Here is a 24,734-nt window from a genome sequence, read left to right on the forward strand (position 1 = left end):
TAGAATTAGGAATGCAGAAACACTCCTTGAGCTATCCGGGAGGATACCCAGTCCAACTTGCAACCCAAGTGAGGCCTTTAAAATTCACTTTTTCATCAAGGTATTCCTGGTATCTTTCTTTGTGGAAGCTGTAATCTTGTTATTCTATTCAAATAGCTATTGAATAACTATTCAATAGTTATCTTGTTATTCTATTCAAATTTACTTTTTGAGATCTGACTTTTTAGTGTAGTAAAATCAGCATGGTTTGTGACCCTCTGGCTTCACTTTTATTATTGATTAATTATTGTAGTTTAGCAAGACTTAGACAAAAAGACTGGTATAAGTCAAGGTCTTTAACTTTTCTTTAACTTTATTTGAAAGTGATATAAATTAAGGCCACTAGGTTTTATTTTTTTGCAGTTTTGGGGCATTATTTATTTGGTTTGGTTTGGTTTGGTTTTATTGTTTTTCTAATGCACCTTATGAGCATAAAGACATTATCCTACTTCTTAAATGCATCTCAATTGCTTTCCACAGGACAGTCTGCAAGGTGAAAAGCTCAGCACTTTTTCCAGAGGATGGTGCAAAATAAAGCTTTTGTGGTGACAAACAGTTCTCCTCACAAATGAAAAATATCCCCATTTGTGAAAAACACCCATAGCTGATGTTCTGGGCCCTGCCAACTTCCAATCTCTGAGCCAGGTCTGACTTCTCTAAATCAAGGGATTTTTTACAACTGGAGGAGAAAAACCTTGTGCTGTGGTGCCCCTTGTGTCTTTAAAAACTCAGATGAGTTGTTTGGGGTACTCAGCACTCCACCTCAACCATCAGGTTTTGTAAATAGACTTGAAATCCTGTGTGGCTTCATTCCCACCCAGCACTGTCAGTGCTGCTCAGTCCTTGGAGAATTCATCCAGGCAAAGAATCCCCACAGCTCAGCCCACAAAGAAATACAAAAGCCTTTGGGCATTCCTGGAAATGAATCAGACCTCTGCTGTGCCCGGGAAATGTCTTCCCTTTCCAGTCGGGCAAGCAAGGGGCTGATTACAGGTTAAAGTCCACCAATGAGTGAATCGCAAAGAAACACGAAGAATGAGGTGTTTTGCACCAGCCTGAGGTACAAATTCCCACAAGCAGCCAAGGCAGCAGTTCTGGGAAACTAAAATACTCTGAAATGTCTGGCCCCAGCCTCTCTTGCTCTACAGTGTTTCCTTGAGAGGGAGACAATGGGGACACGGTGATGAGTGACCCTGGGAGGTAGCTGGGGGATAAAGACCTGCCTGCTGGCACACACAGACCCTGGGAGAAGGCCAGGGGGCAAACAGGATGACTTGGAGAAGGACAGGCTGGAAAAAGAAAAAAACACATTTCTCACTACAATCTCCAGGAACATCCCACATTTCCTTCTCATTCCCTCCTCTGGCTCCTGCAATGAGCCTGGGGGGCTCTTTTCCACCTCCCCATCTCTTTGTGCCCCCATGCAGCAGGACCCCCTTGCCCAGCTCAGGAGCCACAGCAGACACTGCTGCTGTCCTGGAGAGCCCAGCACAGCCAGCACAGCACAGTGGGCAGATTGGGAAGGGAGTGTTGAAAATGCCACTCTGTGGTTGCTTGGAAATGAAATCCAACTTTAGTATTATTTTTGAGCTTATATTTTTGAATCCAAAATTCCATCTGACGGAAGAGATGGGTATTTAAACAGATGTCTGCAATTTCTTTAAAAAATAGAGATTGAGTTACAGATGGTAGAAAGGGCCTGAGAATTAAAAACTCCCCGAGATACAAGGAAATTTACATGTGAGCAAAATGTTTTGCTGAAATGTATGGTCATACAATTCTCCATGTTTCAAAATTAAGCTTTTTTCACCAAAAATGTGAATATCTTCTCTCTTCCCTATTATCTGCTTCTCTGCTGCAGCCTTGGCTGTCACCATCACTGTGACAGCCAAGTCGCAATATGAGGGTCCTGTTTCTAACAGACAAGACACACAGTTCTTTCCTTCTCCTTTCTCTTGTATAATTTGGCCTGCCAGGACCAACAATTTTGATCTGAATTAGTTTAAAAGAAAACTAATCTACCCCGTTTGCATAATTGGTGCCTGATTGCTCTAACTCCCATTTTATAAAATGCAAATAAAAGGAATTTTATGATATAAGCCTGGAAGGAAACCAGAGTCAAAATGTGTATTTGCAGATGAAATAGAATCTTTTTTTCTTCTCTGGGAATTTAAAAAGAAAGCCCCCAAAATAAATTTTGAGTGAAAAAGCTGATAACTTCTAAAGTGCCATATGAAATGCAAAGCCCTGCATATTGGAAGGGAAAAATTGAACATATTTGGTACAGTTTTGAGGAGCAAGTCAGGATCTATCTCATCTGGGAGACCTGCACATGCCTTTGAGCAGCTTTATGAAGATCTTCACTCATGCATGTGTGCTCAAAAAGGCAGCATTGTTGTGCATACGAACAAGTAAATAGACTCAAATACAAGCTGTGAGGACACTCACACGCAGCACTCAGCACCCGCGGAGCCCAGTCTGTCCCCTGCCAAACCAGTTCAAACCAGCATGATTCCAGAGCACAGCAGCAAGGCCCACTACATACAGAAAAAAGCTGCCAGATGACCAAACTTATTTCCTTTACAGTGGAGTGGACATAATCAAAGTGTCTACATCAATGAAAACGTTAAGAAGGAGAATTGGGATTATCTGTTTTACCTAGAAAGAACAAAGGAAAAGATCTGATAAGGGAACAAGGTTTGCTCCTAGTGTGGCACCTCCTCTACAAATGTTCAGTGTGCACTCCTGGATGTGTCCCAGGCTGGATTTCTAGCAGACCAAAGTACAAAGGAGCCTAGAGGATCTGTCCTATTGTGAATTAATGCTGACAGACGCTCTCTGCCAGTGGTCAGCACCTTATACTGCAGCAGCCTCTTAGAGTTTTGTAGCCTTCAACACCTTGCTGGGCGCTCACATCCAGGCTGGAGTCCTGTGCTGACTGCAGGCATTGTTCTGGTTTTGCTGGCTTTCTTTATGTGTCCAGGTCTTCTCTCTCTAAGATCTCATTTGAAATTATTTTTGGTTGGCTGCATTTGTCTTTATTGAGAAGGCAACGTGTACCACAGCTCTTTGCATTTACATAAACATCTGCTTGGATTTGGCACTTGAATATTTCACGGGATAATCTTAAAAGAGTGAAGTAGAGACTGGGCATGAACTTCTATGACTCCAGTTAGGCAGGTGCTTCCTGGCACCAAGTAAACATAAGAATAAACTGCACAGAATAATAAGAGAACATACAACCCATTTTAAAGTAGATTGACAAATAGCTTTTAAATTACTTTCTCCCTTTTATTTTTTGCTTTTTAAGACACAGTAATCCTATTATTTTGGTTTATTTCTGAAGGAGACTGGAGAGGAAAACTTTTTTCTTAGAAATCAGATGACTTGCTGGAGCACTTGTTGAAGGTCTCATGTTTATTGTGAGCTCTGACATTTTAATCGAAAGGACAAGAGCATTTATTATTTTAAGCAAATAGATATTTTGTCCTAATTATTTATTCTGTATCAGATTAGGTAGGTTTTAAAAACAAATACTGCAAATCAGAGAGGTTTCAACAAAATTATTTAAAATCCTTTCTTTTCTCAGTTTCTCACCTTTAACATTTTATATCCAGTGATATTATAATTACATTAGTTCTCCATTTGTCAGGAGATTAAAGAAACTCTCTGTTTCAAATGTAAAAATCAAGAATTCCCCCAAGCTTATTTTGGTTCAACTCCTGGATAACATTTAAAGATAGAAAATGGTTGGTTATTTGTCAAAGGGGGAAAAAAGGGAAATGGCACAGTCCTGCTGGATTAAAAAAATGCAGATTTCATCAGTCTACTTGGAAAAAAGAGAAAATCACAGTACTGAATATTTTATTTAATACTATCTGCCATGGGAAATAGAGAGAAAACTACCTTGAAGTATAATAGTTTAAAAAGACCGAACAGCAGGTTTATTCTGCAATAAAATTACATCTAAAATAAAATGAGTGGCAGAAGACAACAATAGTGAAAACCAAACAAAAGGAGAGAACAGAAACACAGAGAGAGGAAGAGCCCAGTGAGCTCTTTGCTTTTCAGAATGCTGGGTACATCGTCCTGATTGTTAGATCAGCTTTCTGAAAAGAATATTCACCCTGTATCTAGGAATCAAAAAATTATATCTTTAGGAGACCTGTGGGAATAGGAGAAATTGCTCATCTAAAGAAGTTAGACCCATTTACAGAATGTGGATATTTTTATTCCTCAGCTTGAATCCTACCAAGGGATCCTGTGCCTTCAGTATTTTGAGTGTTCCTAAGCATGCCACAGCAATAAGGGCACACTTGTGAATACTAAATGAGGACTGAATTACCCTCCCTTACACATCCTGTGCCTGAGCCAGCTCGGAAATGAAAGATCATGTCACATATGAAGCTTGAGAACTGATTAATTGTGATAGAATATTTATAGTTCTCATTTCCAGAGAACTGAAAATACCTTAAACAACTGGAATACTAAATTAAACAAAAATAATGTAAATTAATGGGAACTATACACAAATTGGGACACGGTGCTGGTTGAGAGGTTCAAGATAGAACTGCCTGTAGAAAAATTGCTTCATTCAATATTGATATTGTTAAATAGTTTGCATGAGATCTGGGCCTTACTCAAATCCCTGGGACTTTCACCGTTGACTTGAAGTGAGGACAGGGCTTCATCCTCTTTTTGGAAGAGAAAGGAGGACCACAACAGTGCCACATTTCAGAAGGAGGAGCATCTCATCCATTTGGAAGAATCGTAGGAATTTAGATGAAGGGACTGCATTTACCCCAAATATGAGCAGAAAACTGGGTTAACTGGGTCTGCCAGGGAAAATGTCTCAGGGCACTGGAGAAATGGGACTAAAACCCTCTATCTCCTAGAAGACAGTTCTGCAAAGAGCATGAATGAAGTAGGAAGACCTTATGAACAAAAGCAATATACAAAATCTTGTATCATGTGAATTTCACAGGCAATTATGCTTCCATAAACTTAAGCTTTATTTTTATAAATGGGGATGAAAGCACAGTCTTGAATGCAAGATTGGAAAAGATTAAGGAATTAGAAAATGCTAAGGCAACTGCAGTTCCAATTTCCAATTCTCATCTTATCATGACACACATAGTGAGTGCATTACCCCATTTTGATCCAATTCCATTAGATACTTGTAAGTCTCATGCAGCACTGGTTCATAAAACACAGCTTTTGGATACTCACCAAAATGAGCTAATTAGAGAGGACCAAGACAACTTCTCTCTGATGAATGGAGTATGTAATTTAACAAAATGAGGTAAATGGTGTAAAAACAGTGTTATAAAATGTTCAGATCCATGGTGAGAGATTTTTTTCCACAAGATTTCTAGGCTGCTGTTTTTACCCTCAGAAAATGTCACCCCTCACTGTTTCCCCTAGAAGAGAGGAATGGTCACATCAAAGCAATATCCAAGGATGTAGGTCATCATGAACATTAAAGGTTTGTCACTTTTGCCATGGTTTTCTCAGCGGAAATGGAACCTCACCTTCAGCTGGCAGAACAGAACATAGCAACTTTTACATCAGTGATTAAGTAAGGACTTCAGCCTCCTTCAACACCCACAGTAACCCTCTGATCATGGTGAAGAGAGCAGGTACATGGGAGAGGTGTCATCCCACAGCCTTGTGAAAATGTCTGTGTCGTTCACCCTGCTCCTTTCCCCCACCAATGACATGGACTTTGAGTGTATGGGATTGAAATTCTATTTTGGTGTCAGGAAATAGTTGTCTGTCAGGAAAGGGGTTCTACTGTCCGTAGCTGGAAGGTATTTGGTTGCTGGCTAAGTTTTTCTTTCAGGATTCCCATGATGTCCCAAGGTAATACTGGGGACACCCCCAGTTATTAGACACAAAGTAAAAACAAACAAACATAAAACCTTTCCCACAACTTCTAAACTTCCTTGGAAAGAAAGGATAAATCAATGTGAGATTTTTAAAAAAAGAGATGAAAATAATCACTCTTGATGGCAGAGTATTAATTATAACTCTGTGTGGGTGAAGTTAAAAGCCTGTCTTATGTGTGAATTGGGCGTATTATCTCCATGAAAGAGTAAGTGCGTCTGTGTACACAGTCCTGTGAACACCCGAACGAGCAGGTCCACGGCTCTGCTATGGATTTGTGTCCTGTGATTGCCGGTCAGATGCCAGTGTCACCCTCGTGCTTGGGTAGCCATTACACGGCTCTTTCACACTAGTCCATTTTTTCCTTCCCTGGTTAGGAATCGTCCCTCTTTATTTTCACGAAACCTACATAATTCTGGCACCCTATGTGGCACAGACTCGCAGCGAGGCTGAGAAGAGCCAAAGGAGACTCAGTCCTGGCGACGGGATTCACCTTTCTGGGCAGAGCAGGCGGTGCTGCCTGGGCACTGCGGGGCTGGGGCTGCCGGGGCCAGCGGCCGAACAGGTGCCCCGGCCCCGTGGCTCGCAGGCTCCGCACTCACAGCCCGGGGAACGCGGTGACAGAGGGAGAGCATCGCCCGCTCGTGTGTCACCGGGCATCCCCCGGCGCGGCATCGCCTCCAGTCGGAAGCGCATCCCGGGACGGGACCGCGCCGCGGAGCCGGGGCTGCCGGCGGGGGATCCCGGTGCGGGACAGCCGGTCCCGGACAGCCGGTCCCCGGGGAAGGCTCACCCCTCTCTCCGCTGAGGCTCCCCGGCCGCGGGCGGGGCCGCATGGGGACACCCCACAACTTCACCCGAAGTTTTCTTGCCGCCTCGTCCCCGTTCGGCGGGTCGCCGCCCCGCGGCGAGGGCACCGTGAGGACGAGATCCCCCACCTCAGATCCTCCCGGCGCTGGGCACATCCCGCCCACCGCCGGCGGCCGGGCCCGGGGCGGGGAGCGGAGGGGCCCGGGGCGCGCCCACCGCCCCGCCCCGCCCGCGCCCCCGCGCTGCCGCCTGGCAGGGCGGCGGTGCCGCGGGAGCTGCTCGGTGCCGCCGCCGCCCGGGAGGGAGGTTATGTAAGGGGGGAGGGAGGCGGCGGGAGGAGGAGCAGGACGGCTCTCGCCGCCGTGCAGCCGCCGTGCAGCCGCAGCCAGCCGGGCCGGGGCGGCCGCATGTGCGAAGTGGGGACGCGGCCGCCGCTGGCCGCCGAGCGCGGGGAGCCGCCCGGGGGTGCCGCCGCCGCCGAGAGGTGCCGAGACATGGGGTGAGTGTGCCGAGACATGGGGTGAGCCCACCGAGACATGGGGTGAGCCCACCGAGACATGGGGTGAGCCCGCCGGGCCCCGGCCCCGCGTGGGCTCCGCGTCCCGAGCCGCGCGTGGGCGCCGCCCCCCGCCCCGGCCCCGCCGCAGGTGCGGAGCGGGGAGAGCGCCCCGTGAGCGCTGCCCTGAGCGGCGTTCTGTAACGTAATTAATCACTGCCGCCCGCTCGGCAGCGAGCTCCCGCCCGAGCCGCCGGCGGAGCGGGCACGCCGCGGAGGAAGAGCACCGGCGGCGAAATCCCCGCTGGAAGGAGCGGGGAGGAGCTCGGGATGTCGCGGAGCGGGGCCGGGGCTCCGGTCCCTGGCCGGTCAGCTGCGGGATGTGCAGCGAGTTCATTGTCAGATGCTTCTGCGAGAGCTCTGGCTGCTGGAGGCACACGTTAAACTTGCCTGAATTGTGCCAGGTGGTCCCTAATTTGTGTAGATATTTTTCCTTTTTAATTTTTTTTTAACGTGCCAGAAGTCTCTGACCACTTGTGGTGGCCTCTTGGAGAATTCAGCTTAGTCTTTCCAAAAATTAGTCCTGCATTTTTGCTATCCTCTAACTTATATGAGGGGACAAAAGCCAAATGCTGGCATTAGGGCAATTTGTGAACTAAATATCAGGGAGCAGAGGTTAAGGTTGTGCCTTTGGCTTGAACTATATATAGGTTTGAGATCCTCTCGACCAGAATGTCTTGGGGGATTCCAAACCCACACATTTAATTTACTTTATTTTTATCCTATTATGTTCTCTTACACCTTTTCCTTGCCTCTCCTCACCCCCATGTGGCAAGGAATCGTTCTTCAGTTTCTGAGCTTCCTCTGCTGCTTTCAAATGTCCAAATTCCTGCTATAGATTTGTTAATTGTTGACGAAGTGATATAATTTGAGGCTATATGGATAAATAATGAATTAAAATGACGTGCACGTGTCCGAATTTGATACCCAGGAGTACTGAATAGAAGTACAGGTGGAGAGGGAGAAATAGGATCTAAGTGAGTATCTCCCCACGTTTCTCTTCAGGATTACAGGGTCTCATGTGCTTCTTAATTATGCAAACTTTCACTGGAAAATAAAAGAGAAACTCTCCTTGGGGTTGGAGAAAGAAGTATTGAAACCTGTTTGGAGCAGCACTGCCCTGCAGAGTCCAGGATGATCAGAAACATCCATCCATGGAAACTTGCCTCTGTCAGTCTCCCTGGGTGTCTCTAAAGGCAGATGTGTTAGTTGCTGGCATTTTAACCATTTCCATACAGTTTAGTGGCTTGGAGGGAAGTGAGTGGAAGGTCACCGTGCTCCTGTGGTGGATCAGTTTAGCTGTGGCTTGGAGGGAAGTGAGTGGAAGGTCACCGTGCTCCTGCACCCTTTGTCAGCCAGTTGGGGTTCTGGGCTTGGCGTGGTCCTGCTCTGCCTCCCGAGCTGCTCAAGCTGCGAAGGACTTTGGTTCCAAAGGCTTTTGAGAGCTCTGGTTGTGCTCCTGTCTGTGCTGCTCCATGCAGTGTCAGATCCTGCAGGCTTGTACAGGGAGCAGGCAAGTTCACTAGCCTAGTTCAATACCCTGATTTAATGTGTGTCTCAGTCATTTCAGTCTTACACTGGCGCACGTGAGTTCAAGATCCCAGTGTCATTCATTCCCCGTGTTTCAGTGTGGGTTGTACCTTCTCTTGCACTCTCTACAGAGTTCAGACAAGGTGTTTGGTGAATATGCATTTTCCCTGTGTCTCACATGATTATCTTGCCATTCACCTTTCTGATCCGGAGAACTTGGAAGTATGTTTGTGATGGCATTACTGCAGCTGTGGCTTAGCACACATGACAGAGGAGCAGCCTCCCAGTTTTCTTTGGGTTCCATCTGTGCTGCAAATCCTTCACCTCTGCATGCTTGAGCTTGTCCTTCTGTGAAATGGGCACCTCTGCACTCGAGTGTCTTTGTGAAGCAGGTTGTGGTCAGAACGCAGAGCTCAGTCATTCTTACTTGGATGAATGTATTTTGGCCCAGGCATTTGAGTGGGATTTGCTTCCTGGGCACATTTTGGCGTCGCATATGGGGCATGTACTCATAGAAATTGTGACAATGACTTGATTCTTAGCTCTTAAAATATTTTTTCTTCTACTTTCCTTTTTTCTTTTTCCTGGGGGTGACCATTGCTAATGATTCATTTAAATGCTGCCTATGGATTTGGCAGTGACTGATCGTGCTATGAAACCTGATACAGCTACTTGAGCTTAGCAAAGCAAAGCTATTTAAATTGCTTATTAGCTGTGAGCTGAGCTATTTAAACTCTTGGTTTAGTTCAACTCACTAGGCAGCAAGGTAGTGTCAAGTTTTGCAATTTACATGTTTTTAAAAAAACCTAATGCCTGTAATACAGGGGACATGAAAACAACGTTGTAAAAAAAGTCACTGGAAAAAAATATCTGCTCCAGTGTCCATAAAAGTCAATGTGAAAGTTGCTGCTGACTGAAAACCAGTGTATTTTGGTCAAGCCACTGTTAGGAATCTCACTGGACAAATGTCTACTTTAAAGGGAATTAATCTTTTCCCAAATCACTTCCTTCTTCTACCCAGCATATCTGATAGCTGCTGTTACCTCAATACTCTCAGAGTTTAAACTTCAGCTATTTGAAAACCACAATGTAACACATTTCCAGCTGTAGAAATCTGTGTCTGAAAATACCTCTTGCTTTGTCTCTTGCTGTTGCAAGCCAAGGGCTGACACAATCAAGGAAGTGTCTCTGATGTTGGTGGGCTGTACCTGCTCATCTAATAGCTGTGGTCTGGCTCAGTATGACCTCAGTTTAAGCACTCCAAGTTAAATTTACAGTTAAAAGGATGCTTGAGGTTTTGGTATTAGCTGATTTAAAAAGGTGTTGGATAGCTATTTCATCTGTGCCTAAATTCTTTTATTATTTTCATTTCTTTACTATCTTTGTATTTCCTTATCTATCCATTACAAATAATTTCTGTTATGAGGTGTGTGACAAGTGTCCAGTTTGGATTAGACCTGTAAATATCTTCACTGCTGAAGCTGATATTTATATTATCTGTTGGATTAAAATTCACCTGATTTAAATGCCCTCTAGCATTAAAATTGTGGTTTACTTCTGTTTTATGAATCGTATCAAAATGACAACCAGGCCCCTGAGTGTTAGAAGTTATTGCAGAAAGCTGTACAACCGTGTAGAGGAGTGAGCTACAGAGGTTAATTGTGAACTAGCTCACAGCACACCTTTCTTTGGGCTGACATGAGATGTCTTCTCTTTGCTGCTTCCTCCGGGGCTAGTGGGGTAATTTAGTCCCCTGCAGCTGGGATCTGTCCGTGCCTCTCCAGGTGAGCTTTGAGCCAAGCCCCAGGAGGTTTGGAAAAGGCAAGTTTCCAAGCCTGGATCAGGCAATGAAGTAACTTCATCTTGAGGAGCTTGGTCTCTTGATCAAAACTCTGTTCCCCTGTGATATATTCATGGAAAGGTGCATGGGGCTCTAGTACTGAGGGTGGCCATACGTGATGTTTTTATTATGCACTGACATCTAAGAGATCAGGGAAGTCTGCCTTGCTCTCCTCCCTTCTCCTGCCAGCAGTACCAGCGTCCATCGGCCAACACGTGGCTTTATTTGGAGAGACAAAACCTGATGTGAGGGTGAAGAATGGAGGAGATAAACAAAGGAGAAGATGTGATGAAGCTCATGTTACAGGAAGACAGTAATTTTGGAGGGTGTTCACTTTCTGGTACCAGCAGTACTTTAGAAACCATGGTGATAAGCTGTGCCTGGGAAGCTCGGTGGCAGGGAACGGTGTTGTTGCAGAGGAAATTCACCTTGGCTTTCGTCCAGCTCCCGCTGAAATCCATGGGAGTCTCTCACCAGCTCCCTCCAAAGTTTGGCCAGGCCATCTGTCTGCCAGGGAAGGGCAGACCCTGGGAGGGGCAGGCAGAGAATGGCACCTGGCTGTCCTTGCAGCCTGGGGTCCCTGAAAGCTGGGCTGGGACAAGAGTGTGCCTGAACACAGCTGAGTTGGTACCCTGAGCTCAGGGACTCTTTTTTTGAGATTTTAAGGTCAGCAGCTTCAGTTTGGTCCCCAGCATAGCTCAGGGGGGCAGATTATATCCAGCTGGTGGTGGTTTTGGTGTTCAAGGAAAGGGACTGAGATCTGATAGGTGCTGGGGCTGTTCATCTCATGTTTTTGAATCAGCTGGCTGGGGGTGCTTGATTTTTCACAGCCTTGGTTCCTGACGTAGCTATTTCCATTGTGCAGGGTAGATATAAATGGATGTTATTCTGACTTGGAGAATTCTGTGCCTGTGTACAAATACAGGTGTCTGTACAAGAATCTGTGGAAAAATCGGGTCCAGAGAACTTTGTGTTCTGGTGCAGTATTTGGGTTCACTGAAATGATGGGGAAACTCCACTGACCTCGATAGTGTGTATACCTTGCTTATGTTAAACTAATTTATGTAAGGTTAGAGGGGCAGGGAGCTTGGTGGGGTGGGTGGAAGAGAAAAGAAAGGACTAAGTAGCTAGGGCCTCGTAATGATTTGTGGGTGTTTTGAGTTTTGGTGTGGCTGTATTCAGGTGAGTGAGCAAACCTGTAACAGTGTTTTGTCCAAGTGACTTCGCCTCTCACAACTATGTGAGGATTCACAGCACTGCAGACACATGCACAAAACTGAATTTGTAAGGTCTGCTACAAATAGGTTCACCAAATTACGAGCGGAGAAATCTGCCAGAACCACAACTAGTTTGACTGTTCTGCTGTAAATTTATCGGACATTTGCTCATGTAGAAAGAGTGGACAGAAAGAAAACTTGAGTCATCATAGTTACATTGCTTTCAGCTGCTAACCTAATTACCACTGTTAATTTAATTATCACTTGAGAAAAATCTTATAAATAAAATATTCTTCTCAAAGCTGGGATGTCCCTCAAGCCCTTCTTTCTATTTGAAAAGAGAATGGAGAGTAGGTCTCCTGATAACAAAGGCATAATTTAAATTCTTTTTAAATCAAAACATTCTTTTTAAATGTTAAAAAGAATCATTTGATGTTCAGTTCCTTTAAACTGAAACTTTTTTAACTGATCCAGGATGTGATCAAGTGTCTCAAACTGTTCAAACATATTCCCAGCATGAACCAGGCAGAGGACGGTGAGTTTGCTGAGAACCCAAGAGCAAGGGCATCAGCCTGGTTTTGCATCTAGATTTTCTGCAGTGCTGTGTATTCACTTTATTCATTCGTTTGGCTCTGTTATTGCAGTGCCTAAGATAAATAGCCTCACCCATGAGCGTACACTTAGGGACGCGTAAGCATTTTGAATCAGCTGTTGGTTTTCCTGTTGACTTTGTGATAGGGTGTGTGCAGAGTGGGAAATCCTCATTCCTCAAGGTTGTTACATGGTCAAATCTCTGTCTGCTTTCACCTTGAATGCTCTCCATCTCCTTTTGCACTCTGTGCACTGCAAAGACAGCCTGTGCCTTGTTTATCCTGTGATTTGGTCATGGCTCTTTTGGATGTAAGTGTGCTCAGAGGAACGTATTTCAACTATGTTTCTCTGATAATTCAGCTGTACACTCTAAATAGCTGATGATCTGTTCTTAAAACTCAGAATGTGACAAGGGCATTGCCTTCAAACCAAGATAGGAAGTGTTTAAGCTTGAGCATTAAGGAAGCCCTTTTAATGGCAGGAGCAATTAGGCAGGGAATAGACAATTAGTACCTGGGAAGGTTGCTGCTGCGCCACAGCCACGCAGCAGCCAGCACAGGTTAGGCACGGTGTGAGTAGGGCTTGTGTAATACACACTCATGCAAAATGTACAAGATGAGATTGGATGATGCAGCCGATCTTTGATTGTATTTTTGGTGACACATCCTGGCTGCTCTCTGCCTGTTTGTAAGAGAAATCTGCCCTGCTGCCGGCTCGCTGCTCTGTGCTGAGCTCATGTGTGACACGAGGAGCTGGCTGCTCGCTCCTCATTGACGTAGCAGCTATTGCAGGCTGCTGGACCCTCTGCATCACTTGGAATTGCTTCCCAATGGTAATTTTGCCACTGGGGTCAGGATTAAAATGAAGATAATATTTTTAAATAATTGATGCTCGAGGCGTTGCAGGGTTTGTTTAAAAAGGAGGGATGTTGCTGGCTGACATCAGCAAGCGGGACAGCCTGCCTAGTGACTCATGGGGGAGCAGGAGGCTCCGTGTGTAGGTGTTCCAGGATTTGTGGGCTTCACATATGAAGGCTAGCAGGAGCTTTAGCTGCAAAACAACAGTGGCTTTATCCTGGAGCAAGAGTGTGCAGATTTGGGGCAGGGGAACGAGGGAAAAGAGGGTGATGGAGGTGTGAGCAGCAGAGAGTGCTGCTTGCTGTGGAGACCTGCTCCCTTCAGAGGCACTGCGTCCTCCTGTCCTGCGTCCTCCTGTCCTGCCTCCTCCACGCACTGCTCTGATTTTATTTGTTTGACGTGCCTTATCAAAATGCAAGATTGTAAGAATTCCTGAAGGGACAAACTGTTTCCTTCCCATCTGGAAGTTTCACCGCAGCCTACAGGATTTAGAAACTCAAACCATTCTGCGAGTCAGAAAGAAAATTTCTGTAGAAGTTGCACTTTTCTGCCTATGCATCAAGAGGCCTAGGAGAGCCCTCCAGAGCTGCCAGTGTTGTTCCTCATTAGCATTTTCATTATAGTAATAATAATCCTGCAACTGCATTCTTATCAGGCAATGTTTAGTACCTCAGTGCAGCCAGACAGCAAAGGCCTCTGTGGAATACATTTAAAAATGCGTAGCCAGCTTGTAAAATATTTTTTTCCTAAAGCTGCTTCTGCTTGTACTGAGGCTCCTTCCTTGTGGAACTGTGAAGTGGTGCTGTATGAGTGCTTACTGAATAAATACTTGTTGTTTGCTTAACACTTTGCAGTAGATTCTCCTCGGATATGGAACCTCTGTATTTCTTTGGGGGAAAAAATACAAAATTTTAATCTTGCTTGGCTCTGAAGGGAAATCTTAATTTTATATGTGGAGGTGTGAGCATTTTATTTTTAGTATTTAATTACTTATTGTTTCATCCCTGGAAGAAGGACAGTGTAGCCAGGGCTGGGGAGTACTCAAAGCTTTTCCTTTTGAAAGATAGTGCTTCAAGGTGCAGTCTCCCCTCATTAATTGTGTTGCAATGACTGACTCAAGTTCTCTTCTGTTGGTGAGTTGCTCTGTAATCTGCAACACTTTGTTGTTGCCTTTGTTTCATTCCCTGGTTTTATCAGGCTTTTGTACTGCAGCTTCCCACTATGAATCTGTGGCACGCATCTAAAATGTCTCTCTGCAGTTGTTTGTGGGAACATGCAATGTTTTGTGATATTGAAAATGTTCAGTGAGAGCACTTGATAAAAGGTGGAGAAGTTCTTTGCGATGAGAAGTGCAGAATGTCCCCAGCCAGCACTCAGGGCTGCTTGGAGGATGCGTGGGACACGTGGGGAGAGTCTGACACCTTTTTATCAGTTATTTCACAGATGGTGGTGTCTAAAGACAGGCAGGAGCTCTGTTCTGGTGGGTAGTTCAGACCCTGGTGCAAAGATGGCAACAGCTTAGTTGTCCCTGTGTCACCCAGCCACCCCGAGTCCTACAAATCACATGGATGAGTTTGTCTGAATTACAGATTTAAAACTTGTTCCATGCCTCCAAGTGGCAGATTTGGCTTGCAGAGTTGATGACAATTGCCCTTGGAGGATCCTACCTTTTGGGATGGAGCAGTTTCTGGCATGAGGGATGACGTGATGCCAATCCTGAAGGTGATGTCGTCAGTCCCCATTAGCTTAACTTTCCCCCAGAGCTGTCAGTTTGGATTGTTCTTCCACTGTGTGGCGTGTCCTGACGTGGAAGTGGGATTTCATAACTTGAGAGCCACAGGGTGGTCAGTTCAATCTCCTTCCACCTTTATACAAAAGAGGGGGTCTGACCACTTCACCCCCTCCCTTGAACACCAACATAATATATATGCAGTTTCCCTTTTCCTTTTTTTCCCCCCCTCTCCCAATATTCCTTGTGCTGAGTCTGTATCTTGTGTGGTCTCTACATAGGATGTACCTAAGCCCTTCCAGGTAAAGTCCTCATAAAATCCTTCTTACACCCTCATGTGGTCCAAACCCCTGATAAAAGAAACCCAAAGCTGAAATACTCCTCCCTAACTTGCCAGGAGGTTTCTGCCCAGACAGGGCAGAAAGTGGGCAGTGCCCAGGGGCACAGTGTACAGCAAGGGCACAACTCTTGCCCTTGGGTGTCCAGGGAGGAGATAAAAGTATCTTTGTACTCAATGTTAAATTCAGTGAGTGTCACAGTAATCCCCTCTCCTCCAGCTGTGATAGGGACAAATGTATTCTTTTATGAAATAATGAAGGAGATTTAGTTGCCTACAACTTTACAGCACACAGGTGAAGGAGGACTCTCTCTTTTCATGGTTATTTTATGTTTGACAGCTGTTTGTCACTTGCGTAGTCCATTACAGGGGACAGATAAGTTTCTGTTGCCTGTTGTTTATAGAGGTGTTCCTCATAAACTTGTATTTAAAGTGTCTCCTAAAAATGATCATTCATAAAACCCCATCTAATTTGGTTTATGATCCTTTTAAAGAAGAACAGAAATTGGCTTGACTGAGAACAGGGATCTGTCACTTCACTACACCCACCCAAATTCAAGGGGATGGGGTTGAAAGCTTGAGTCTGTAATCTCAGTTACAATGAAACACAATAGCTGTGAAGCAAGGACCAGATCCCACGCTCCAGTGAGGGAATTGTTGGTTTAGGAGTTATTTGGGGTAGATGGGAAGCTGCTCATCTCCCAGGCAGATCCAGAAGCGTGTCTGTGTCCATGCTTCCCTGGGGAACTTTTCTTACCCCTCTGTGTCTCTTTCACCTTCTGGCGTGCTTTGCAGCAGGAAAATGGGTATTTGTGCACAATGAGAAATTCCCCTTTGTCTTTTGAGAGCTCCAAAGGACAAATAATGTCTTTAAAGTTTCCATGTGATCCTCCAAGGCTTTCCCCAGATAGAAGGTTCTGAACATGTGTTTTCTGAGACCTTCAAAATTGTATATTATGGGAGATACATCAGCTTTCAAGGACGTGGTAGTGTGCAGCCTGGTTCTCCTAGCAATCTCTCTGGCCCTGCTTTTCCTCCCCAGACTTTTCTGCAGAGCCTGTGGTTTTGCAGAGGGCTGTAGGGACAGCTTCCTTCATCAGCTGGACCTAAGCCTGGGGTAAACACCTCTCCTGTGGTTGTGGTTACCTGTTTTTCCCTCCACAGGGAAGGTCTGTTCTGAATTTTTCAGCTGCAGAGTAATAATCTGCATATGTATTGTTCAGATCTTTGCGAGAACTTTTCTCCATTGAGTTAGAAATTAGCATTTCAAATTCTATGGGGGAGAAGTTGCCAAAGTTTTTTATATTTTAAGCTTAGAGTTTGGAAAGGAATCAAAATATCTAATCCACTTTGCATTCCCTGCTTGGTCTTTCCTCCCTGCCTTATGAATTGGCATCCTTGTCCTTTGGAGGGAGAGTGATATTGTGCAACTCTGTACAGCTTCTCTTGTGAAATACCAAAGTAATATTGCAGTGATCTCCAACACCCTTCCCAATAACTGCTAAATTAGCACAAGTGACATGAGGTTGTACTGGAAAGAGTTTATGCTCATCAGCTGCTTTGCAGGATGACCTCTGAATTATTGGCCAGAAGATAAAACAGACACGCAACTGCTGGGAACGATTTGGGATAGTTCAGTTCTGTTATTCCGCTAAAGAGCAGCTGATTTCTGTGAGTTAGACAGGTGGACCAGACTTTTGCACCTTGGAGTTAAGTTACTTTTTCCGCTCTTTCTCTTCTTTTTCCATCTCCTTTTTGGCCCTTCTCCTTCCCCTGCAGTGACATTGGAGCTGCTGCCTGGGGGGACAGCCTGGCCGGAGCCCAGGGTGGCAGCAGCTCCAGACCCGGCTCATGTTGGCAGGGAGGCACATGGAAAAACACAGGGCTAGTCTGCGTTCTCTAGGGAGAAGTGGGCAACTGATTCATTCTTTTGCTGCCTTTCAGGGGTAGTAAAACTTCCTAAAAAACCCTGTGTTTAGTGAGACCTGCGAAAGAGGCCTTAGATATGAAGTCGGTTTAATACTTGGGGTGCTAAAGTGTGAATGTGTGAAAAGCATAGTAAGAATTTCTCACCAGTTGGCACCTTGTCCTCAGTGGGTGAGCAAGTACTTGATCCATTCTGCATACCAACACCAGGCATTAATTTTAGATCACAGGGACTCTGAAGAGTGCAGTTTCCAGCTCTTGACTTGCTGTATTTTACTTATGGCAAATAGGGAAAACTGATACATGAACTTCTTTTACCCCCAGCAAGGGAGGTGGCTGTTTCCACTAGCAAGGACTTTCCTGTCATGAAAGTGCATGCAAAACAAATTACTGCAGAACACAAAACATTATTTTCAATCCTATTTTAAAACAAACAAATGTTCAGAATTTTGTTCTGGAAGCAAAGCAAAAAATCATTTAACGTATGTGATATGGGTTTATTATTATAAACATCTGTGGAGAATTTGAGCTGATTTTGCTCGCATTTGTTTGGTATAAATAAGCAGTAACTCAGAGCAGAAGAGGATCAGGTCTCCTGTATGTGTTCTCCCATTGTTCTGAAGGGTGAATTCAGTGCTGCATAGCTCATAAAAGGGATGTGTACCTGCCTGGTGTGTTCCACCTGCAGCTGGGGAACTTCCCAGTGGTTGTGGGGTAATGGTTGGCAGTGAGCAGGGTGAGCCTCTGGTCACTGTTCATCTGCTTTGCATTGTCTCACAGGATTGCTGGGGTGTGGTTCTGTCCCCTCCCAGTTGATTTCTCTTTTGGGAGCACACATGGGGATAGCGAAATGCATTTAGTGCACGTATAATCACAGAATGGTTTGGGTTGGAAGGCACTTTAAAGATCACCTAGTTGTAACCTGTCTGTCATGGGCAGGGACACCTTTCACTAGACAAGGCTGCTCAAAGCCTCATCCAGCCTGGCCTTGAACACTTTCAGGGATGGGGCAGCCACAGTCTCTCTGGGCAACCGATGCCAGTGCCTCACCATCCCACAGGGAAGAATTTCTATCCAATCTAAACTTGTCCTTTTTCAGTTTAAAGCCATTCCCCCTTATTCTTTCACTACATGTCCTTGTGAAAAATCCTTCTCCAGCTCTTTTGCAGCCCTTTAGGTAACGAAAGGCTGAAAACTGAACTCTCCCAGCCTGTCTCCAGATGAGAGGTGCACCATCCCTCTAATCAGCTGTGTGTCCTCCTCTGGACTCACTCCAACAGCTTCACGTCCTTCTTACACTGGGGGACCCAGACCTGGCTGCAGTAGTCCAGGTGGGTCTCACGAGAGCAGGTAGAGGGGCAGAATCAGCTCCCTTGACCTGTTCTTGGGATGCACCCAGAACATGGTTGGCTTTTTGGGCTGCAGGCACCCATTGCCTGGTCAGTCCTACTCCAGAGATCCTGTGTTCAGGGCTTGGGCAGTCCTCCACTGGATTTTCAGGGGTCAGGGCTGGCTGTATGGCTACCTTTAAAAGCAGGACAATAACTTCAGTATCTCTTCAGCCAGAGAGAAGAGAAGGAATGAGAAGTACCAGGAGAAGGAAGAGTGCGTATCTCGGTGCTGGCAGAGAGTGGCACTGAGCAGGGGCCGTGCAGGGCAGCTGGAATGAGCACCCTGTGCTCGCACAGCCCTGGGCTCCAGCTCAGGCCCAGCACGCAGCCAGCTCCATCGATATCCCTGCGGGCCCTGGGAGGGAGCCCAGCCCCAGCGTGCCCGCCCAGCCGGCCCTTGGTTTTTGTCCACGCGCGCGGAAAAATTATTTTAGATCATCTCATCATTTTAAACATTTGGTAAGTGTTAATATACTTTCAGCTCAGTGGAAATAATCACCATATGGCTGTAAGATTTGCCATCTGTCCAGAGAGGCTGGAATACAATTGGTCCATGTAGTCCATTTATCAATCTATAAGTGACAATATTCACAGTCCTGGCAACTTGGGCTGCTGACAGAATCAGCACTTGCACAGGCCTACCTGTCTGCCCTTATTACATCAATATATAAATGAGATGGAAAAAATCCCATCATTCAGCTCTGTCCTTCACCCTTGACAGAAAGGAAAAAGGTCTATATTAGTGTAAATGAGACTGAGGAAATGGTATGCCTTCATTTTTGTAGCACTAATTGGATTTTTTAATGTCTAGTAGACCTTAATTTCATAAAGCAAAGCCAGATTTAAGTGCAGTCTTTCAATCAAAAAATACCAGCAGGACAGAGTATATCCCAGGCAAAAAAAAAAAAAGAATGTCCTCTCATGTTGTATTAATTTCTAAGCACAAAAAGCTGAATACTACAAACATGAGAAAAGTCATCATTAGCATTATACAGGTAAGAATTAATTTCCAAGGTTTCTTGTTTGACTTCAGAAAAGTGAGAAGAGTTTTTCAGCACAGTGAATATATTTGTTTAAAAGGTCAAGGCCTTTTGGTTTTAAAACTATTAATGATCTGACATTTTAAGAGTTCTGACTTTTGACTGCTCTTGCCAATCTCTCCCCTGGCCTGTGTCCTAGCCTGGCCCCTCAGGACTGTCACCTCCTTAAAACTGGGGTTAAATTTGGAACAGCGAATGCATATCGAGAAAATGATTTGAATGTTTTATTTGGTTCTGCATATTACCCAAACTCATCTTGCATAATAAGTTTATAAAAGGCATGTGTGCTATGTTTTGTTTATTCTACAAATTTTCAGCTAGCCCACACTAATTTTTGAGACTCTGCTGACAGGAAAATAAAATTTTTTGTCGTATTTGCTTTTTGACTGTAGTGGGACCTGCACAGCATGAAAAATGCTGATACTTGAAATTGAATCCTTTCATACCTCACATTTTGTATAACCTGTGCATAACCTGCAGTGTTGGAGGCATTGACATGCAGAAATCAGAAGTGCCAGGAACAGGTCTGTAGGGATCAGAAATAGGTGGCTGTTGAGGTTCAGGAAGTTCTGGGGTAAGTTCCCCCAATATTACCTGCAAATAAATACACTTTGCAGCGCAAGCAGGTTGCAGGGATTTAGTTTTGTGGGGTTTGTGGCAAGGGAAGTGGTGTTTTTTTTGTTTTGTTGATACTGTGGTGCTCATGAGTAACCTGATGGTTAAGTTTTTCAGGTTAGTAGTTCTCTCTGAAACTCAGGAGGTTGCCAGAGGATCCTCACTTTTGCACCGGGGCTGCTGACAGCTTTTTATACCAACAAATAATGTACATATCTGAGATCTGTACTGTAAATCTGACGGCTACAGATGGTGTTATATTTTTAAAGATCAAAGTGAATAATGTTAGCTTCTAAACGTTTGAAATTTCCTTTGTATTTTTAACTTGCAGCAGAAGAAATGTGTCATTCCATTCTCTCATTGGCTGCTAGGAGATCCGCGGGTGCCAGGAGCTGTGTCCCCCAGTTCCTGAGAGAGCTGCTGCCTGTGTGCAAGCAGCAGCCAAGGCACCCTGCCTGATAATTCTGTTAGTCTATTAGAGTCACCAGAAAATGGGAATCTGCTTCTGTTCAGGTTGTCTGATGTAAACTGAGTGGGGGCTGAGGCTGGCTCTAGCTGTGCCTCTCTGTGCCCAGCACCTTCCCTTGCCCAGCTGCAGCTGTGGGGTCCTTGTGAGCACAGGGGCTGTGCCTGCCCTGGAACCTCTCTTTCCTTTTTTTAATACACTGTCTTTGGTGCTTTTGACCACATTTGGTGATTTTTTCTTTTGGATGGTTTGCTCTAGAAGGAGGCTGGTAAGATCGAATCCACGTAAACGTGGCAGTGCTGTTGCCAGCCTGGTGTTCTCAGCACAGGCAAGTCAACACCTGCACTGAAAACCCAGTCTGGGCACTGCTTTGCATCTTTCTAATCTCTCACAGAGCAAATTGCTTATCCTTTAATTGCTTTTAATTTTTACATCCTTGAGTTCCATTAAAGACGTGCAGCCTTGTGTGATCCATCTGTTGGCACCCTTTTCCTTGCAGTCTCGTGGAGCGCTCAGAGCTGAGGGTGTTGTCACCCCAGGTGCTCTGGCAGCAGCCTGGGTGGCAGCGTGTCCCAGCACAGGGCACAGCCGTGTCCTGCCCGTGCTGCTGGCACGTGCTGGTGGCCACCAGGGCAAGCAGAGCCTATCGTTTGCTTCTGACATTACAGCTGGTAGAATTCCTTATTTGATCCTTCAGGCAGTAGATCAAAAAGAGTTATACAACTTGTTCTTTAAACTGAACTGATTGGCTTTTTTTTTTTTTTTCCCTCCCCTAGTGTAAGTGGAAGAAAAGCCTCAGGGGAGAGCATTTGAATAGGGCATGGGAAAGCATATCGATAATTACATGCATGGATTAGTGCACAAAAGTACTCCCCTCCAAGGATTTGCTTAGTGCTGTGGCGTTTGAAATAATGGAGTGTTTAATCATATTATTTTGCAATACTGAGGCTTTGATTACGCCACTGATTGAAATCAGCTTTTCAGATTGCTTTGTGTGAAGATATCCTCATCAGCCATGCAAATTCCTATAGCATGGGAGGAGAAGAAAGTCCTAAAGATGCTGCCCTGGTGGTGTCAGTGGGTTTTACATGCACACACATGGTCTTTCACTCCAGTCTTCTGTTTGCAGGTATGGTGTGTTTTCATCATATATCCTCTGACATTTACTCTCTTCGTTTTGTAAATACACATGAAATAGCCCATACTCAAAGTACCCCAAGCCTTCTGCCATGCAGAAGTACAAAGGGTTAAAAGTAGTAATAAAGATTCCACTACTGTATTGAAGGAATTTTCTGCTTGTTTATAAAGGCAAAATACATTCCTTCCCAAGGCCAGCTGCATGGGCAGACCAGGCATGCCATGATCCAGAGCTGGGCATCTGGGACATCCCCTTGTGCCCTTGGTCTGTGCCAGGATGGAGATTGCAGGGAAGGGAGGGAATGTGCTCCTGCTCCTGAGACCTGCTCTCTCCACTCCAGGGTTTACACTTTCAGTTTACAATGGCATTTCTCCCTGAAATATTACAATGCCAGCATTGTGCCACAGAGGAAATGCTGAGAGCATTAACTCTGCTGGGGCTGGGGTGAATTCAGAGGATGTAATCTTTAACCAATCCAGAGCAGCAGGGTGGCTCTGGGGGGGCTGTTCACGTGCTGATCCAGCTCCATTTGTCACGAGGGTGGGAGAGGTGCTGCCTGTACACAGGGTACAAGTATTTTTTTCCTATTTGCAGAGTTTGAATTTACTCCTTTGCAAATGGGAGGCTGTGGTAACATTACTGAGGTGCAGATTTGTGGATCCCCTTTAAATGTCTTCTCAGAAAAAAAATTCTGAAATGATCAGTTACACCACCAGTTTCATACACGTGCCTCAACTTGGTTTTTTTTTTTTTTTTCCAATAAGTAACCTTACCTATGGAGGGTTAGTTCAGGGTCCTCTCAGTTCCTGTCACTTGTGTATGAGGTTTATTCACAGTGTCTTGAAAGGTTAATAGACCTCTGGAGATGGCCCCAAAATAAACTGTGAGCTTCCTCAGTGCCCAAGTTAAGCCTTTTAATTTGGGTATTGGCTTCATAAAGGCACAGTCGTGTTGTGAGACCTCACAGATGTTACAATGATTTTCGTACTGAGAACTTTTTTTCCTGAAGATTTATTCTTTTTGAATTTACTGAGCTGCAAATCAAAAATGAGTTTAATTGATGTCTTTGCTTTTAACAGACAATTCTTTAGCTAGCTAGTTTTATTCTACTTTTTTTTTTTTTTTTGTCTAAGTAACTGGAACTATTATGTTCCCTAAAAAAGCAAGAAGCACTTTTGCTAATTATATTCTGTTGAAGTAATAATGCCTGTAACTGAAGGGAGCTAAAAAGATGGATTTTTTTCCCACAAATTGCATATATTTCTGCAGGTGAGTTGATACGAAATTTAATATCAAGTGGGCACCAGAGACTCATGACTGGATATTTGAACAAGTTGCATGACCTTGCTCTTGATTAACACTGCTGCCATATTTAGCACTTCAACCATATCATGAGGAGCTTGGTCTGCCTGTAAAATAGGAATTTCCAGACTGAAAAGAAGGACTTTGAGTAAATTTTATTTTTAAAATAGCTGCTTGTTTCTCGTTCTTTCTCTTTTGGGGTTGTGTAATTTTTGTCCCAGCAGCCAGGGTTTTCCAGAAGTCATTCCCTGTACCTTCCACCACTTTGGAAAGGAATGCCACCTGGGAGCACAGGGCTGGACTGGAGAGTACTGACAATGGCACTTTCAGGGTGTCTGCATGATTTGGTTTTTTGTTGTTGTTGTTGTTGTGGTTTTTTTTTTCTTTTTTTTTTTTTTTTTATACAGAGAAAAAAGAGCAGCAAAACCTGGGTGCAATTTCCCCCTGCTAGCCCAGCCCATCACTCCAGGCCAGCTCTGCCATTTACAACTGGTAGTAAATCCTCCCTCTCTCTCAGCCCTGTGCTGCTCAGGGTTATGTCTCCATCCTTACAAGTAATTTTTGCTGTGGAAATACGTGTGAGGAGGCAGGATTGTTTGCACTGCAGGACCAGTGGGAGCTGCAGGCTGGTGGTTTGCAGGCACCCCATCCCACCTCCTGCACAGTGTGGAGGAGCAGCTGCCAAATGCACTGAGAGCTTCTCTCTGCTCTGTACAGACTATTTATTAACTCTTTTTGGTTGAGTGGGGAATATTCAGCTGTTGATTTAGCCTTTTGAATTCAGGTAGTCAAAAAACTTCCCTGGGTAGCTGTGGTATAAAACTGCCCTGCAATGACAGTGGTAGCAGAGCTGCAGAGAGGAGAGGAGGTGATGAATTTTATTTCCAGGCTTGCTAGTGGCTCAGTTATCCTGGGATGCCATCTCGCTCTCCATGGCTGTTTCCTCAGGTGTAAAATGGAGCCATTACCCACCTGCTCTCCTCGTGCTGAGTTTTGCACCCTCGCAGGTTGAAGCAGGCTCTCGTTGCCGTGCGGGCTGTGTGTGCTGGCAGCCAGCGCCAGCCCCTGCGTGTGGCAGCTGAGGGATCCGAGTGACCCGGATTCAGCAGCACATGGCATTTGGGAAGGGAATAAACTGCCTGCTCTCCTAGTGCCAGTTTGCTGCTACCACGTCCAAAAATGGCACAGATTAGTGTCTGCCTCTCCCCAGCTCTGCGTGTTGCCCGTGCTGGGTGTGCCCAGGCTGGTCCCTGGCCCCAGGACACTGATGGGTGTTGAGGTGCCAGCATCTCAGGCACTGGGCTGAGACAGCTGCTTTTGCTGGCTTTGGAGCACAGGGGGATGCACTTGTCCTGACTGGAGTGTGTGCAGTGAGGTCAGAAGGGATCCTTTAACTTCATCCTCAGTCATCGTTAAGAAACTCATTTGTGTGGTTCTCTTTTTTTTCTGAAAATATTTGATCCA

The 24,734-nt window shown here is 45.1% G+C and overlaps 1 protein-coding gene across 4 annotated transcripts in view; it reads left to right on the forward strand.

Moving 5' to 3' along the window:
• Positions 1 to 6,979: 6,979 nt before the first annotated feature.
• HOMER2 (homer scaffold protein 2) overlaps positions 6,980 to 24,734 on the forward strand; it is a 60,024-nt gene continuing 42,269 nt past the window's right edge. For all 4 annotated transcript variants that reach the window (XM_041468913.1, XM_041468915.1, XM_041468914.1 and 1 more), the window contains exon 1: positions 6,980 to 7,234. In XM_041468913.1, the coding sequence (XP_041324847.1) occupies positions 7,143 to 7,234 (92 nt within the window). In that variant the 5' untranslated portion in view covers positions 6,980 to 7,142. The remainder of the gene's footprint in view (positions 7,235 to 24,734) is intronic.

Source organism: Pyrgilauda ruficollis, unplaced genomic scaffold (genome assembly GCF_017590135.1).
Source record: "Pyrgilauda ruficollis isolate IOZ18807 unplaced genomic scaffold, ASM1759013v1 scaffold23, whole genome shotgun sequence".
NCBI lineage: Eukaryota > Metazoa > Chordata > Aves > Passeriformes > Passeridae > Pyrgilauda > Pyrgilauda ruficollis.